General features: G+C 52.2%; 1 protein-coding gene across 1 annotated transcript in view; it reads left to right on the top strand.

Moving 5' to 3' along the window:
- The window catches only part of Lrpap1 (LDL receptor related protein associated protein 1), a 14,057-nt gene extending 1,571 nt beyond the window's left edge, over positions 1-12,486 (top strand). Inside the window, exons 2-8 of the mRNA XM_005365919.2 lie at positions 2,944-3,088; positions 5,423-5,544; positions 6,326-6,446; positions 6,931-7,089; positions 9,481-9,563; positions 10,793-10,969; positions 12,092-12,486. Coding sequence (XP_005365976.1) covers positions 2,944-3,088; positions 5,423-5,544; positions 6,326-6,446; positions 6,931-7,089; positions 9,481-9,563; positions 10,793-10,969; positions 12,092-12,154 — 870 coding nt within the window. The 3' untranslated portion in view covers positions 12,155-12,486. The remainder of the gene's footprint in view (positions 1-2,943; positions 3,089-5,422; positions 5,545-6,325; positions 6,447-6,930; positions 7,090-9,480; positions 9,564-10,792; positions 10,970-12,091) is intronic.
- Positions 12,487-15,615: the final 3,129 nt, after the last annotated feature.

The following is a 15,615-nucleotide window of genomic DNA, read 5'->3' as shown; positions in this document are numbered from 1 at the left end:
TATAGCTGCTCCACTGGCCCTTCCTGAACTGCCACAGGGTCCAGCTTGAGGCCCAGCCAGGGTCTTTGAGTTGCTGCGGCCAGAGTGGGACAATTGCAGTGTCCAGCCTGCAAAGGTTTGCTCCTGAAGAAGCAGTTCAGCTCCCTGGATAAACAGGCCAGGAGCATAGCTAGAGGGGTGTGGGGGGGATGCGAGAAGAGCAGCAGGGCAATGGGAACCATCTAGAGTAAAAGGGCCCGCTGCCCTGACAGCTGTCGCTGTGTGCCCACTGTTAGGAATACCATATGTGCACCTGGGATTACCCAGGATGAGAGCGGCCCTGACACACTAGTCTGATAGAGTAAGGACTGCTGGGGAAATACAGTCCGGTGCGCATAGATCCTGGGATCCCCTTTTGCTCAGAAGCTGGCCCCCAAGTCCTCCACCTGCATGCCCAGGTACTTTCTCAGACCTACTGTGGCAGGTCACCTGTCCTCATCTGTGCCTATGTGGTTCGTGTCCTTCCCTGTCGTGCCCACTGATCTGTTGGGCATCAGGTTATGGCTTTCCTCATTGTCCCCAGCTCCTTGTCACTGCTAGGATGGCTGCTCTCCTCATCTGTCTAGGCCTTGGGCTGCCTGTCCTTTCAGCCTTCTAGCCTTAAAGCTCTGCAATGAGGGTATTTTCTGCTAAACAGAGAGGGACAATTTTCCAGGTGGCTTTCCCTTTTAGGATGTCTTGTGTCTACTCCCCACTTCCAAAGAGCCTAGGCCTTAAGGACACAGGTTGAGTATAGCTGCCTTTCCTTCTAGACTCCGAGGCTTCCAGCTGCTAATTCCTCTGCTTTGGGGCAGAGCACCGGTTCTTATCTTTCATGTAAACCTTTAGAATTGGCCTTCTGTTCCTTCAGGAGGAGATGGTTATCAGTGCTGTCTCTTCTGTGCCCAACCCCTACTGCTTTAGGTAGATTGGTCCTCACCTAGGCCCTTCCCAGATTGTCTCAGGTTCCCAATGATCTTCCTTCACCAACCGGGAGGTTTTAACCTTTAAAGTCTGTGTTTCTTTGTTTTCCAAACACAAAACTACAGAGTAGTGACTGGAATATAGTTTACCACATATGAAGCCAAAGAAAATGTGGCAGAGCTGTGTGCCTCACCCCATTTCCAGCCTTTTGAAGACCCGAGGTCTCCTTGAGACCCCAGGGAGTGGAGTGGGCTATGGGAGGGTTCTGCAGAGGCATGGAACCCACCTCCATCTTGTGAGATTGAGCAATTTGAAACTTGGAGGGGGGGGCTCATTGCTTCATGCCAGACTAGCCTTCATGCCCTGACTCTGGTATTACCCAGTTCCTGTTTCATAGACATGCTTAGGATGAGCTATGAGCCGTTCAGTGGGGACTCAGGGCACATCCATCCTGACTCAGTGCTGTGACATGCCTAGTGTGTTGCAAGATGAAGACTCCTGGCAGTGTGGAGATCAAAGGACTGTCCCTGGAGTTGGGGTAGGGAAACCTCTGCAGGTTGTTACACACTCCCAGAGACCCAGTTTTTCACAATTGTAGAGCTGCCAATATTCAGATGACAGGAGTTGACTTCTCAGGTCTCCTGGGAGCCTGGCCTGGAACTTGGTCTGTAGACCAGGCTGGTCTTGAACTCATAGAGTTCACCAGCCTCTGCCTCCCAACTGCTGGGATTAAAGGCGTGGACCACCACTGCCTGACTTTTTTTTTTGACAGGATCTCTCTGTGGTAGTATTCCTAGTATGAACAAGGCCCTGGATCTGGGTGTTATGTTTAAAAATAAAACGCTGCAGGTCCCCGAGTGGCGGCAGTGGGCAGCAGGCCATGAGACCAGGGCGGGACACAAAGGTAGCCAGGTCCCAGGCTGGGAGCCGTGTGGTGGGTGAGAGAGCTTGGTGGGGCAGCCAGTCCCATGAGGAGCCGCAGCCCCTGTGGGTGAGAGACAGAGACAGACAGGCACGCCATGCAGGGTGAGGTTGGTTATTTATTTAGTGCCTTATGGAAGGGAAAAAGAAAGGAGAGGAGGGAGGAGAGCAGAGAGAGAGAAGGAGGAGGGTGGGAGAGGAGCCACGGCAGCAGCTACCTCTTTGGGAGAGAGACGGAAAAGAAAAGAGCTCAGACTGGGAGCAGAAGGAAGATCTGCCTGCCTTGGCAGTGGGGGGGGGGGGTGGGGGGGGCTTGTTTTTTTTTTTTTTTTTTGGTTTTTCGAGACAGGGTTTCTCTGTGGCTTTGGAGCCTGTCCTGGAACTAGCTCTTGTATACCAGGCTGGTCTCGAACTCACAGAGATCCGCCTGCCTCTGCCTCCCAAGTGCTGGGATTAAAGGCGTGCGCCACCACCGCCCAGCTGGGACTTGTTTCTTAAGGACAGGACAGTCCTAGTACCTCAAAAAAAAAAAAAAAATTAAGGCCGGGCGGTGGTGTCACACACCTTTAATACTGCACTCGGGACGCAGAGGCAGGCAGATCTCTGTGACTTAGAGACCAGCCTGGTCTTATAAGAGCTAGTTCCAGGACAGGCTCCAAAGCTACAAAGAAACCCTATCTCGAAAAACCAAAAAAAAATTAAAATATTATTAGAAATATATGTGTAAATTCCGTCTTCTACTCTGGTGGTTCTTTTTCTTCTCATACTTATTGTAAGAAGTCGCCATTTCTTCACCGAGTCAGTGCTTGGCTGGTGTACCCTTTACCCGTGTCAGGACAGGAAGGTGCGGTGCCCTGCTGCTGGAAGCTGCTAACAGCTGTGAGCTTCTTACCTGGCCCCGGGACTTCCAGACCTTGCTCTACTGTGTCTCTAGCTGGGTTCCTGACATAGGGCCTCAGTCTTTGAAATCCTTGTGTGTCTGCCTGCAACCTCTAGCCCTGCGCACTCCGAACGCCCCCAGGTCTGTTGCCCATGTCTGTCACTCAGTAGCTTATCTCGTGTTGCTTCTGTCTTGGGCAGCTTCATCTGTCTCCTGTGAAGCTGGCTGAGCTCCACTCTGACCTGAAGATACAAGAAAGGGACGAACTCAACTGGAAGAAACTGAAGGTGGAAGGGTTGGACAAGGATGGGGAGAAAGAAGCAAGGCTGATCCACAACCTCAACGGTACCTTCCTGCTCTCATAGCGGGTGCAACCACAGCCCCCAGGCCAGGCTGAGGGAGGGGGCTGTTGGGACAGCTTCTTCAGAACTAGCCCTCAGAGTCCCTGCCTCAGGCCTGATCCTGAGTGTGGAGCTGGTCCCCCAGGAAAGGAGGCCGGGAGTTGTCAGAAGGAAGTAGGCAGCCAGCTCTAGAGATGGGTGGGCTCAGAGATAGAGGATTGCAGATGTTCTAAGGAAGTGGGCTAGCGAGCATCATCTGGCTATCTAGTGTCCTGGGCAGGAAGTAGTTTCTTCCAGCTTGGCAGAGCATGGCCCACGACTCAGGTAGGGCAAGGTTGCTTAGGCGATGGTTTCTTCTCACCTGTGTGGGTAGCCTGGCAGCAGACTTAGCAGGACTTGGAGTTGACACCCGAAGCTGCCTCTTCTAAGCGCTTGGTAGGTGGGTGTTTAGTGAGGCTTCTTCCCACCTTGGGCTGTGGTCCATGCGGGCCCCTCCCTTCACTGCTCAAGTCATAGTCAGTGCTGGCCCCACACCTAGAGGACCAGAGTGCAGACCCAGAACCTGGGGGTAAGAAGCAGACACTGCTGGTAATCACTTGAGGAAGGCATTGGCCTCCAAGCTAGAACCAGCTCCACCCTGGGCCAGAACAGATCCTAGTCCCATGGGAGTAGCCTCATCTGGACCCTCAGCTCTTGTGCAAAACCCTGCATGGACTCAGTCCTACAGGGCAGCAATCCTGCTGGTCTGTTCAGGGACATGCCCACTATCAGCCCCAGGGCTACCTCACTCCACACTGGGCCTGGACATTGCAGAGAACTATGTGAGACCTCTTCTGAACAGTCTTGAGCAATTTGTTTATGAACCCGAGTCTGATAGAGCCCAAGCTCCTCTCCTATCCCAACCCAGCTCAGGCACCAGGGTTACCCAGGTTGAGGGTAACAGAGACAGCTCTTTTCCATGGTGGCAAGAAATGACCAAGCTTGGGCTAGGCAGCAAAGCTGCAGAGGTGATTCCAGGTACCAGCTCTCTGAGGCTAACAGGCATCTGAGCATACTGATTTTACCATGTTGCCCAGGCTGCCCCCGAACTCCAGGACTTAAGCAATCCTCCTGCCTCAGCCTACCAAGAGCAGGGCTTGTAGGCACCAGCCGCTGTTGGCTAACTGGTCTAGGTTAGACTCCAGATCGAGTCATAGTGTATGTACCCACAGTGTCTGCCCACGGATGCCTCCTGACCGGCCAGTAGAAGTGACATGGTCACTGAGAATGATAAAGAGGGGTTGTGACTGGAGCAAGGCCATGTGCTCACAGACTGAAAAGTAGGTACGTGTGCCTCACACGCATTATCCCAGCTTCCGGGCAGAGTGAGGTGCCATAGTTCTTAGGCCTGTGAACAGAATAGAAAGCCCCCAAAGACAGGTACAGACTGAGCAACAGGGTCCCTTTGCCTGGCTGGCCATGACTGAAAGCAGACCCCAGCAGACGGAACGGGATGGGGGCTGCATGTTAGCCATGTATGTGCCAACTGATCCACTAGAACGTGGAGGCCACAGTGTCATGTGAACTGCCCAGTGAGAGTTGTAGGGCCCCAGAGGAATGCTGGGATCAGTGAGTCACCAGCTTAGATACACTAGGATCTTAGATACAACAGAGATTCTGTGCCCTTTCTAGAGAAGACAGGGTTACAGGTGAGGGGACAGATCCCCACAGCTAAGTGAAAATTAGGCCTAGGAGTGTCTGCCCTGAAGAGACAAGCAAACCCTCTAACTAACAGGCTTTATGGGCAGCTGCTCACGGCATGCGAGTTCCATGACAGCCTGTCTGGGGGGCATGGACGTTAGAGGACAGTCATTTTGAAGTCAGCTGGCTGACTTGCCCCTGTTGTGTGTTGGTGATAAGAAGTGTCAAGTCCTCCGGAGTTAGAGAGGCTGCAGTGTGGGTATGCACAGAGCCTGGGCACCTCAGAGGCTAGGTGCCATCATCCTGACACCCAGGAGACTGTTCTCTGCTGGCTTTTGCTGGGGTTTGGCATATGCCAGAAGTGGAAGCATCATGATGCGGTCCTAAAACTCTACATCAGGCCATACCCTCCCTGCCCATGAGCTCCTGATTCAGGAAGGCTCAAGCTGAGGTTGTCTGTGGTGGAGCCTAGGATGTCTGTGAGGTCACGCCCAGGACCCGAGTACCTGACCGTCTTCTCCCCAGATCTTGTGTGGTCACTTAGGAGAGGGGTGGAAGGAATCTTCTAGAAAATGAACAGACTCACCTTCTGGCTCCTGTGGCAGCTCCTCCCTGTCTTGGGAAACTGTCCAATATTAATCCAATGTCCCCTCTCTAGTCATCTTGGCCAGGTATGGACTAGATGGAAGGAAGGACACCCAGATGGTGCATAGCAACGCACTCAATGAAGACATCCAGGATGAGCTGGGGGACCCCAGGCTGGAAAAGTTGTGGCACAAGGTACCACTTGCCTTGTCCCCCTTACCTTTGGACTTGAACCGACTGTCTACAGAGTTAAGATGTGGGACTGTGGGCTTTCTCTCTCTCTCTGTCTCTCTCTCTGACTCTCTCTCTCTCTCTCTCTCTCTCTCTCTCTCTCTCTCTCTCTCTCTCTCTCTCTCTCTGTCTATGGGACACGATCTGTGCTGTCCTAGTTGGTCAACCTGGGACTTCTCCACTGCTCCTAGCTGGCAGGCTGGTTTGTCTCTAGTTCTGGCCTGTGGTCCCGCTTTTATGTGCTTAGTGAGGAAAGGGGCCCTGTTGGCGTGGGCTCTTGCTGTGTTGGGTTGGGTCTGGCCCATCTAAGCAGAGAACACAAGTGGGGGAGGAGCTGAGGCGTGGCGGTGGTTCAGTTCACCGGCTCACTTGTCCAGCTTCTCAAGTAGCCTGTCAGGGGTTATACTGATCTGGTCCCTGTTGGACCGTGGAGATGGCCCTGCTGTCCTCACCATCCACACAGCTACAAGAGTTAAGCAGATGCCAGGGTCCTTCCTCTCCCTTCTCTGACCACCCTGTCAAATCTGGGGACATCAAGGAAAAGGGACACAACCCATCACATCAGGAGCGTCCAATTTGATTTTTCTTTTCCTGGTGCACCTAGTCGAGGGTCACAAGGCTAGCAGAGGATGAGAACAGCTCCAAGCTCTTTGCCCTGGAGCAAGGCCTGCTGACAGGCGCCTGAACTCCCTGGGGTGTACTGACGTCAGGACAGGCGTGGTCACGCCAGACTGTTTCCTCTTAGGCAAAGACATCAGGGAAATTCTCCAGTGAGGAGCTGGACAAGCTGTGGCGGGAGTTTCTGCACCACAAGGAGAAGATCCATGAGTACAATGTGCTGCTAGACACACTGAGCAGAGCTGAAGGTACCTCCACACCCACCTGAGCTGAGCAGGTTCCCTGGTTCCCGAGGGTTATTGTGGGGAGGGGACAATTTCCTCATGTTTCCACCCATGTTCATGAATGCAAATGGGTTTTGTACCAGTTGTGTAAGGCCAGTATGGCCACACAGATGAAAGGTGTTTCTGGGGTGGTTGAGGCACCCTGACGTAGCAAGCTACCTCTCTCTGACACAAGCCAGCCACCATCACTTCTGACTGGTATGACCTTGCCAAGTATGGGACCTGAGAAAGTCAGAGCCATTGAGGGCCACGGAGGTCCCTGGGGTGGGCCCTTGGGTACAGATACTGAGACATTCACCCTTAAATGTCTGTGTGAGAAAGCACAATCCTCAGCCAGCATTGAGGCGTGACCCAGTGGATGGGCTCAGGACCATCTTGGCCCCTAGGACCTCAGGCCTGCAGGGGAAGTCCTTGTCAGACATTCTTCTGTGTCTTGTCCACTCCACAGAAGGTTATGAGAACCTCCTCAATCCCTCTGACATGAGCCACATCAAGAGTGAGGCCCTGAGCAGCAAGCATGGGGAGCTGAAGGACAGGCTGCGGAGTATCAACCAGGGCTTAGACCGCCTGCGGAAGGTCAGCCACCAGGGCTACAGCCCCACCACTGGTAAGCCCTTGCCCCTGTGTGGCCTTTACGCCTGCTGATGCCTGATGGGGGAATTGTCTGCTTCTGTCTGACTAGGGCAATGGATAAATACACGCTTAGGGGACAGGGGACAGGTAAACGGACTCAGTAGTGCCAGGAGACTTGTCAAATTCAGTCCTTGTCTGTGTTAGAGTGGCCTGTCCTAGGCCCCACTTCCTGTAGCTGTAGTATAAATGTCTGGGCCAGAAACTGGAGAGATGGCTCAGTGATTAGGAGCACTGGTCTCTTCCAGAAGACCCAGGTTCTGTCCCCAGCACCAACATAGCCATTCACAACCATCTGTAACTGCAGTCCCAGGTGAGCCGATGCCCTCTTCTGGCCTCCGTGGACACTATTATACCTGTGATAAGTAGATGTACATGCAGACAAAACACTCATACACATAAAAACAAAGGTTAACTTTTTAAAAAATGGGCCGACCCTCAGCCCTATCACCAAATTTGGTTTGAAGTGATAGCAAAGTGGCCCTCTAGTTGGCCCCACCCAGGCTGTTGTTTTCAGTCTTAATCTCACACAGGACCCTCTCCCCGTCCCCTTGCCAGTGGAGGCCACAAGCAGGATGACAGCTTCTGCTGCAGGGACAGTCCCACTCTCTCGGGACTTACAAGTGTTAGGGCAAGGCTTGCTGCCCATCCTTGCAGCGAGTGCCTGGTTTCATCCATAAACATGGGGCAGTTACCAGCCATGGGCCAAGTCCTGCTTGCACAGCCTTAGATAGCGTGGGACCAGGCAGAACCTCCTTCTGGGGCGCACCTGCAAGGCCTTGCTGGCGAGGTTGGGCTCGGTTTGAGGCCTGTTATGAAATCATAGCACCCTATCCCAAGACTGCTTGCTGTGGAAGTGACCAGTCTACCTGTAGGCCAGCTGTGAGGTTCTGTTGCTGGGTTAATAGGGGCTGTGCAAGGGAGTCTGGCCATGGTCAGTGTGCGGGATGTCACCCCTTTCTCTAACCACAGTCCCACCCTGTAGTTGGAATTTTTTCTTTGGGCCACCAACCAGCTCCCAAATAAAGACACAGAAACTTGTTATTGGGTGCTGAACAAATGGCTCAGAGGTTAAGAGCACTGGCTGCTCTTCCAGAGGTCCTGAGTTCAATTCCCAGCAACCACATGGTGGCTCACAACCATCTGTAATGAGATCTGGTGTCCTCTTCTGGTATACAAGCATACATGCAGGCAAAACAATGTATATATACATAATAAATAAATAAAAATAAATCTTTATTGCTGGGCGGTGGTGGCACATGCCTTTAATCCCAGCCAGCCTGGTCTACAAGAGCTAGTTCCAGGACAGGTTCCAAAGCTACAGAGAAACCTTGTCTCAAAAAGCCAAAAAAAAAAAATCTTGTTATTAATTATGAATGCTCAGCCTTAGCTTAGACTTGTCCCACTAGCTCTTTTAATTTAATTTAACCTGTTTCTGTTCATCTACATTTGCCTTGGGACTTTTTACCTTTCATTCTGTACGTTCTACTTTCCTGCTTCCTCCATGTCTGGCTGCCAGGCCCCTGGCATCCCTTTTTCTTTCTTCCTTCTTCCCCACCTCCCTCAACCTAAATTCCTCCTCCTCCTTACTCTGCCAGGATGTCCTGCCTAGATCTCCTTCCTCGCTATTGGCCATTCAGCTTTTTATTAGATCAATCAGGTGCCTTAGGCAGGCAAGGTGAGAGAGCAACACATCTTTACATAGGTAAACAAATGCAACACATCTTTACATAGGTAAACAAATATTCTGCAGCACAACCCTCCATGAGCCATCTCCTAGGGAGCATCCAGACAGTCCCTTCGTTTCTCCCACTGGCCTGCCTGTTTCCAACCCCTACACTCCCAGGAAAACCAGGGTTCCCTTAGGTCCTAGACAGGAAGGGCCCTGTGGAAGACTAGGATCTTCTGCTGTGACTCAGGGGTAGCCAGAGCCAGGGAGCCTTGCTGGATGGCTATCTATTTACGTCAGAGGTGCTTTGACATCAAAGGTTCATGGGAGCTTAGAAGGTGAGTGGCCAAACCCCAGCCTTAACTCAGTGACTCTCGGCCCTCCCCAATGCCCAGCTAGTTTTCATGATCCTATCACACCCCTGCTCTCCCTCACTCTCAACCTCAGAGGCAGCCGGGGACATGCTAATGGTACTGGCCAGGCCTGCAGGTGATTCTGAGTCCCAGGGATGTGACCCCGTCACTTGAGGAAGTGAGGTTACATCTAAGCTGGAGCTGTGAACACAGACCAGGTACTTAGTGCTCCCGAGATGCAACACACACACTATTCCCTCAGGCTGACAGGCCACGTGGGCCCCCGGCACCAGGTGTGTCCTGCCTTGTGACCTACCCAAACAGACAACCCCTTGCTCTCTTGCAGAGTTTGAAGAACCCCGAGTGATAGATCTGTGGGATCTGGCCCAGACCGCCAACTTCACTGAGAAGGAACTGGAGTCATTCCGGGTAAGGGAACTGGGAGGCAAAGCTGTGTCACCTGCTGGGGCCTCCATCTCTTGCCAGTCTCCAGTGGCATCAGGCTCTCTGTTCTTTCCCATCATACTGGAGTGCCTTTGTGTTTTTGTCCTGACCCTTTTCCTTCCTGCCCCTGGCCTCTGCAGCCAAGTGGTAGCAGGTGGACACACCTCCCACGTCAGCAGTCTCAGCGCCTGCTGTGTGGTATCTGGCTGTCGGGTGGAGGTGGGGTCTGCCCGGCATTGTGCTGTGAGGTGCTGAGAGGGCCGATGACCAAGGTGTGAGGTGTGGGCAGCACTGCAGGAGGCTGAGAGGTAGAGTATCCTCTACGGATTGTTGATACTTAGCTGCTGTTTAGGGTAGGATAGCACATGCTTGGGACCTATATGGTTTGAGGCTTCCAAGTTCAAGACTCCTCCAGTGTTTCTGTGCTCACGAAGTCCAGGGTGGCGCTTCTAGAGGCCGCCACTGACCTCCCAGAAAGCACTGGACCCATGGGGCAAAAGAGAGCTGTCAGGGGAGGTGCCAGCAGCAGGCAGCCTTTGAGAGACAGGGAGCCTTTGGGAGGCAGGGCCGTGAAATGGACGTGAGCCTGTTCTCATAGAGGTTGAGTTTGTGGCCCTGGGAAGAGACTTTGAATCCCAAGATCCAGGCTGCCTCAGTCATAATCTCATGAAGGCAGAAGACAGAGTAACCACCAGGTGATATGCCTGTTGGAGGAGGGGCAAAGAGGGTACAGAGCTCCTGGTGACCCCACCACTTCTGCCAGGCACAGGGAGCTGTTTTCTGGCCTGCTGAGATGTGTGCTTGACTCCTAGGCTGGCCACGCTGCAGGATGACTGAGGTGTCCTGCAGCAGTGGTGGGGTCACAGGAGCCCCTTTGGGTAAAGTTAATACCTGGGCATCAGCCTATACATGGGACCAGGAAGGAGCTGGATGCCCAGCAGGCACGGCTGCTGTTCCCAGAGGTAGCTTGTCTAGATGTGGTAGGTGGGAGCAAACTCAGCACGGGAAAGAAGGTATCCAGGGATGAGAGTACAAAGGTCCCTGCTGTCACCAGATTCTGGTGGACAACCCGTTCAGAGATTCTTAGCAGTAAGCAAGTACCAGTTCTCAGGTGTGCAGCCTGGTGGTTGCCCGCAGTGGTCAGGACCGGTGCTGGACAAGAGACAGGCACCTCCAGTCTCTGTATTGGAGACTAAGTTGTTGGCACCTTCTAGGAGGAGCTCAAGCACTTCGAGGCCAAAATCGAAAAGCATAACCACTACCAGAAGCAGCTGGAGATTTCCCACCAGAAGCTGAAGCATGTGGAGAGCATCGGGGACCCCGAGCACATCAGCCGCAACAAGGAGAAGTATGTGCTGCTGGAGGAGAAGACCAAGGAGCTGGGCTACAAGGTGGGGCACGCCGTCCCTTCCACCCAGTCCTGGTCAGCCCTGTCAGGTCTCAGACACATGACCTCCTGACTCAGGGAAACACAGATGCTGTCCGTGGGAACTGTGACTAGCCAGGTGCTCCGTGGGGCAGATGCTGGCACTGCCGACACACATGATGCCTGTAGACATGTAGGACAGAAAGCATTGTTGCAGCCAGGCACAGGGAGCTGTTTCCTGGCCCTCTGATATGGGGGCTTGAATTCTAGGCTGGCCATGCTGCAGGGTGACTGAGGTGTCCTGCAGCAGCAGTGGGGTCACCAGGAGCCCTTTTGGGTTAGTTAAGGCAGAAGCACCTGAGGCTGTAGCCAGCATGGAAAGCCCCTCCTGCACCTTCTCAAGTTGAGCCATGCCGTGTGGTAGCTACGCAAAAAGAAGTAAAATCTGGGAAGTTAAGTGGCACAAATCTGCCAACAGAAGAGGGGGGCAGCTTCTATGTAGAGCGGGGAAGCTCAAAGCCCTGGGGCTCAGGGCATCAAGGTGGTCACTATAAGGATTTGGGGGTTCACAAGGCTAAAATCCAAGCACATTCTCAGATGCCCCTGGCTGCCAAGGGACTTGTAGCAATGTGTGAGGGGGACCTTTGAATCTGGACAACTGACTGGGGGTGCTGGGGTCACAGAGTATGTTTGGAGACCTGAAGCAACTGACTCTCGTGGAGGGGTAGTACCAGCAGCCTCCACTTTGAGAGAACTCATTAGAACCACAGATCAAAGTCTGGTCCTGACCTGGCAAGCCACTAAGTTTCTGTGCCCGTGTGTAAGGGTCAGAAATGGAGTTCTCTGTGTCCCCTTGCAGGCATCCACTACTGTGAGGGGGAGTCAGTGTCTTTATGGCTCATAACAGGTCTCCTAAAAATAATAGGGCAGACAAATGCCCAGTGCCATTGCCTTTGGGAATGAACTACTTCCGGCTGTTTGTTTAGTATTCCTCTTGTTTTTGAGTCTTCCTTATGACGCGCTCTAGACGGTTATATAAGGGAAGGTAAGCCAGAGTGTTTAGCGTTGGTTTTCAGCTGTCTACTGTGCCCTCATGGAATGGCAGACTTGCCCTGCTGTCCCTCACTGGCAGGTGTCCCTTCCACAGGTGAAGAAGCATCTGCAGGACCTGTCCAGCAGGGTCTCGAGAGCTCGGCACAATGAGCTCTGAGGAGAGGAGCCAGCAGCTGCAGTCCCCAGAGGCTCTTGAAGATCCCGGGAGCCGCCAGCGTGTCATCTGCATGCACAGACCTGTGGTAGCTGGTGTAGCTGGCCACAGTGACGTGGCGATTTGGACACATCAGTATGATCCTGCCGTGTGGTTGGCAAGAACTTCTTTCAAGTGTGGCTGTCATCACCCTGGATGAGGGCCTTGGGTCCAGCTACCAATGAGATGTGACTATCCTCCATGCTGCAACAACCCAGTTTACACTGAAATTATATAAATCTGTCACTGGAATGTTATATATGGAGTCCTTAAATACATGGCAGGATTTTGAGCCATCCAGTCCTTGCCTGGTATCTCAACGGATTGGGTCCACTTGAGTCAGAGCTGGCACCGTGCCCAAGTAAGTTACAGATGAAAGGAGGAGGGATGGGCTTGTCTACCCACTTAAAGCATTTGCCTGAAGGTCCCATCCTTTCTCTTTGGTCCCCAGACAACTGCTCCCCAGTGTCCCAATCCCAGATGGTTTTAAATCAAGAGCCCATAAGAGGTGAGATTTCAGGAAAAAGATGGCATAAGTGAAAGCCAGCTGGTTAGGGGGAGGGGCATTTTCTGCCTCCCAGAATATCCCAATGGGCTTCCATGTCCAGACTCAGTATCTGATCCCTCACACAGGAAAGTAGCCAAAAGGGTCTGTGACCCCTTCAGCTGATCCTGGACGATCAGGCCGTTTGGGTTCGAGATCTTCTGGATCTCAGCTCAAAGTTGAAATCTGCCTAACAGTGCAATGTTGGAGAGTGTCAGCATCAGAGACAGGCCTTGGTGAATAAAATGCTTGCCCTGCAAGCTTGAGGTCTAGAGTTCGGATCTCCAGAACCATGTGAATGCCTGGTGGGTGTGGTGGCCTGCCTGTAATCCCAGCTCTTGAAAGGCAGGGAAAGAGGACAGCCAGGGCGAGCTGGCTAGATGTATCGGTCAATTAGCAAAAGTAGAGCATGATGGGAGAAGACACACACAATTCTGATTGTGCACACACGTAAACCTATACACAAGTGAACACACGTAGATGTTCATACATGGGCAAAACTTCCAGGGCAGCATGCAAGAAGCCTGTAGGTTAAGGACAGCAGCAACAAGGAATAGCATGTCACACTGGCTCCCTCACCCCAGTGTGTGCCACTATCCCTGCCAGCTAGGATGTGTCCCTTTCAGAGCTAGTAACTATCTGCCCGGTGCTCTCAGCGGTGTCTGAGGCCCAGAGAAGTGCTTGTCACCAGGGTCTCAGCTCTGCCTTTCTGGTTCAGCGCAAGACACACTCAGGGCCCCCTGTGCCACACAGAGCTCAGGGCCTGGGATGATGCTGGGTCCCAGACACCAGGCTCAGAGTCAACTGCAGGGGGAATGCCTGGTATCAGAGATGCAAGAGGAGATGGGGCCTTTTCTTTGGTTTGTTTCTGTCCCTAGAGCTAGAGGCCATGGCTGCATTCTTGTGTTGAAATATAAATGTGTTTGTGGGAGCTTAGTGAGCCATCTCAGTGTGAGTGGCGCAGAACCCATAGCTGAGCTGGGAGCAGATGTGACCAGCATAGGAGCGGCCGCTCCTGAGAGCTGACCTCTAGATATGAAATCAGGAGGCTACTCCTGGCTAACCCTCAGAAGTCAGTCCCTACAAACTGCTCCCTGGATCAGTGACTCTTGGCAAGGAAACCACCTCACGCTACAAACCTAGACGAGGTGGTTCTGGTTGGCAGTGGGACCACCTAGCAAAAGTCCTCAGGCTGGCAGGTTAAGGCATTTGCTGCTCAGCCTGGTGACCTAAGTTCAGTCCCCAGGGACCGTATGGTAGAAGGAAAGGACAGATTCATGGAAGTTGTCCTCTGACTACATGTGGGCTGTGACATGTGTGCTCACACAATAAATAATTTCCAAAGTCTTCTTTCTGGGAAGATGACATGTCCCTATTCCAACCCAAAGGTAAGGTCCCATGAGCCCATGGTAGCTCACAGTTGAAAACAAAGACAGCCAGGCCCAGGGGTGAGTGAGAACTTGTAGGAGGGGTAGGAGAAAGGGAGACACTGATGCTGGATGATCTGTGGTGAGACAAACAAGGATGCGGGCATCTGAATGGCACCTCTGGATCCAAGAGAGACATGTGCATTGAAAAGTGTCTTCACACCCGTGGTGGTGTAAAGGGAGCTGGAGCCACTTGGTTCATTTTTGGAAGACTAAAGCCACCTTGCACCATGCACAATGCAATATGTGCCATAGCCAGTGTGCCAATAATAATAATAACAAGAAGATATTATTAATATATAATAATAACAAATATAATAATATTTGTTAATATATAATAATAACAAAAAGATATGTTTTGATAATAACAAAAAGATGGCCAGGCAGTAGTGGTGCATGCCTTTAATCTCAGCACTCTGAGGGAGGCAGAGGTCAGGGGATCTCTGAGAGTTCAAAGCTAGCTTGGTCTACAGAGTGATTTTCAGGACAACCAGGATTACACAGAGAAACCCTGTCTCAGAAAACAAAAAAGACCAAAGGAAGTTTTCCTGAAGGGAGACCAAGTCGAATGGTTTACTCATGGAGGAGAGGTTTAAGTTAGAACTCATCAGAATCGGAAATCTACTCAGCAAAGATGCCACTTAAGGAAGTCAACAGAAAAGGAACAGAGCCCTGCGGTCAGTCCCCAGCCCCCCCCTGAACCGGGTGCCGTGGCACATGCCTGTAATTGTAGCCCTGGGGAAGCAGAGACGAAAGGGTCAGAAGGCTAAAGTTCTCCTAGGCATGTGAGACCTTATTTCCAAAAAGATATTATTTACAGTGCATGAGAAAGGACTCGCCTAAACCTTAGAGAATTGTCTAGCCAGTTCTTTTAATGAGCAAAAGGAGCATGTAGGCTCTTTGCCAGGGACCAGCAGCATGCACAGGTGGTGAAGAAATGCAGATTCTCCTGGTGAGATGCCACTGTTATCTCCTCCTCTGAAATGGCTGAGCTCAGATCCTCCAGGCCCTGGTGTGTGTGTGTGGGTGTGGGTGTGTGGTGCAGTGTGCAATGGTGACACTTTCTTTTTGAACACCACTCCACCATACAACCTGAACTGGCACCAGCATGAATGCATGTCCTAAGATAAGAATGCCATATAGCAAGTTTGCCCATAGCTGTCCTGGCTGTAAACAACCTGACTGAGTGGGAGTGTTAGAGGCATAATGTATGGTGTGTTTGTGTGCTGCGACAGCGACTTGCTTACATAATGTGTGAATCCTAGCCCTTGGCTTAGCTAACACCGCTGAATGCAAGACAAAATGAATCTCTAGAGACGGGCGCCAAGGCATCAGCTGCACACTGACTCTGCAGTGGCTGATGGAGGGTGTGCTCCTGAAGATGAAAGCTGAAGTCAAGGAAGCGTGGGACCCAGCCCAGGAAAGGTGCCTGAAGGCTGCAAGGTACCAACAGC

The sequence above is a fragment of the Microtus ochrogaster genome, unplaced genomic scaffold (assembly GCF_000317375.1).
Source record: "Microtus ochrogaster isolate Prairie Vole_2 unplaced genomic scaffold, MicOch1.0 UNK5, whole genome shotgun sequence".
Lineage (NCBI taxonomy): Eukaryota > Metazoa > Chordata > Mammalia > Rodentia > Cricetidae > Microtus > Microtus ochrogaster.
This window is presented reverse-complemented; position numbering and strand designations above follow the sequence as displayed.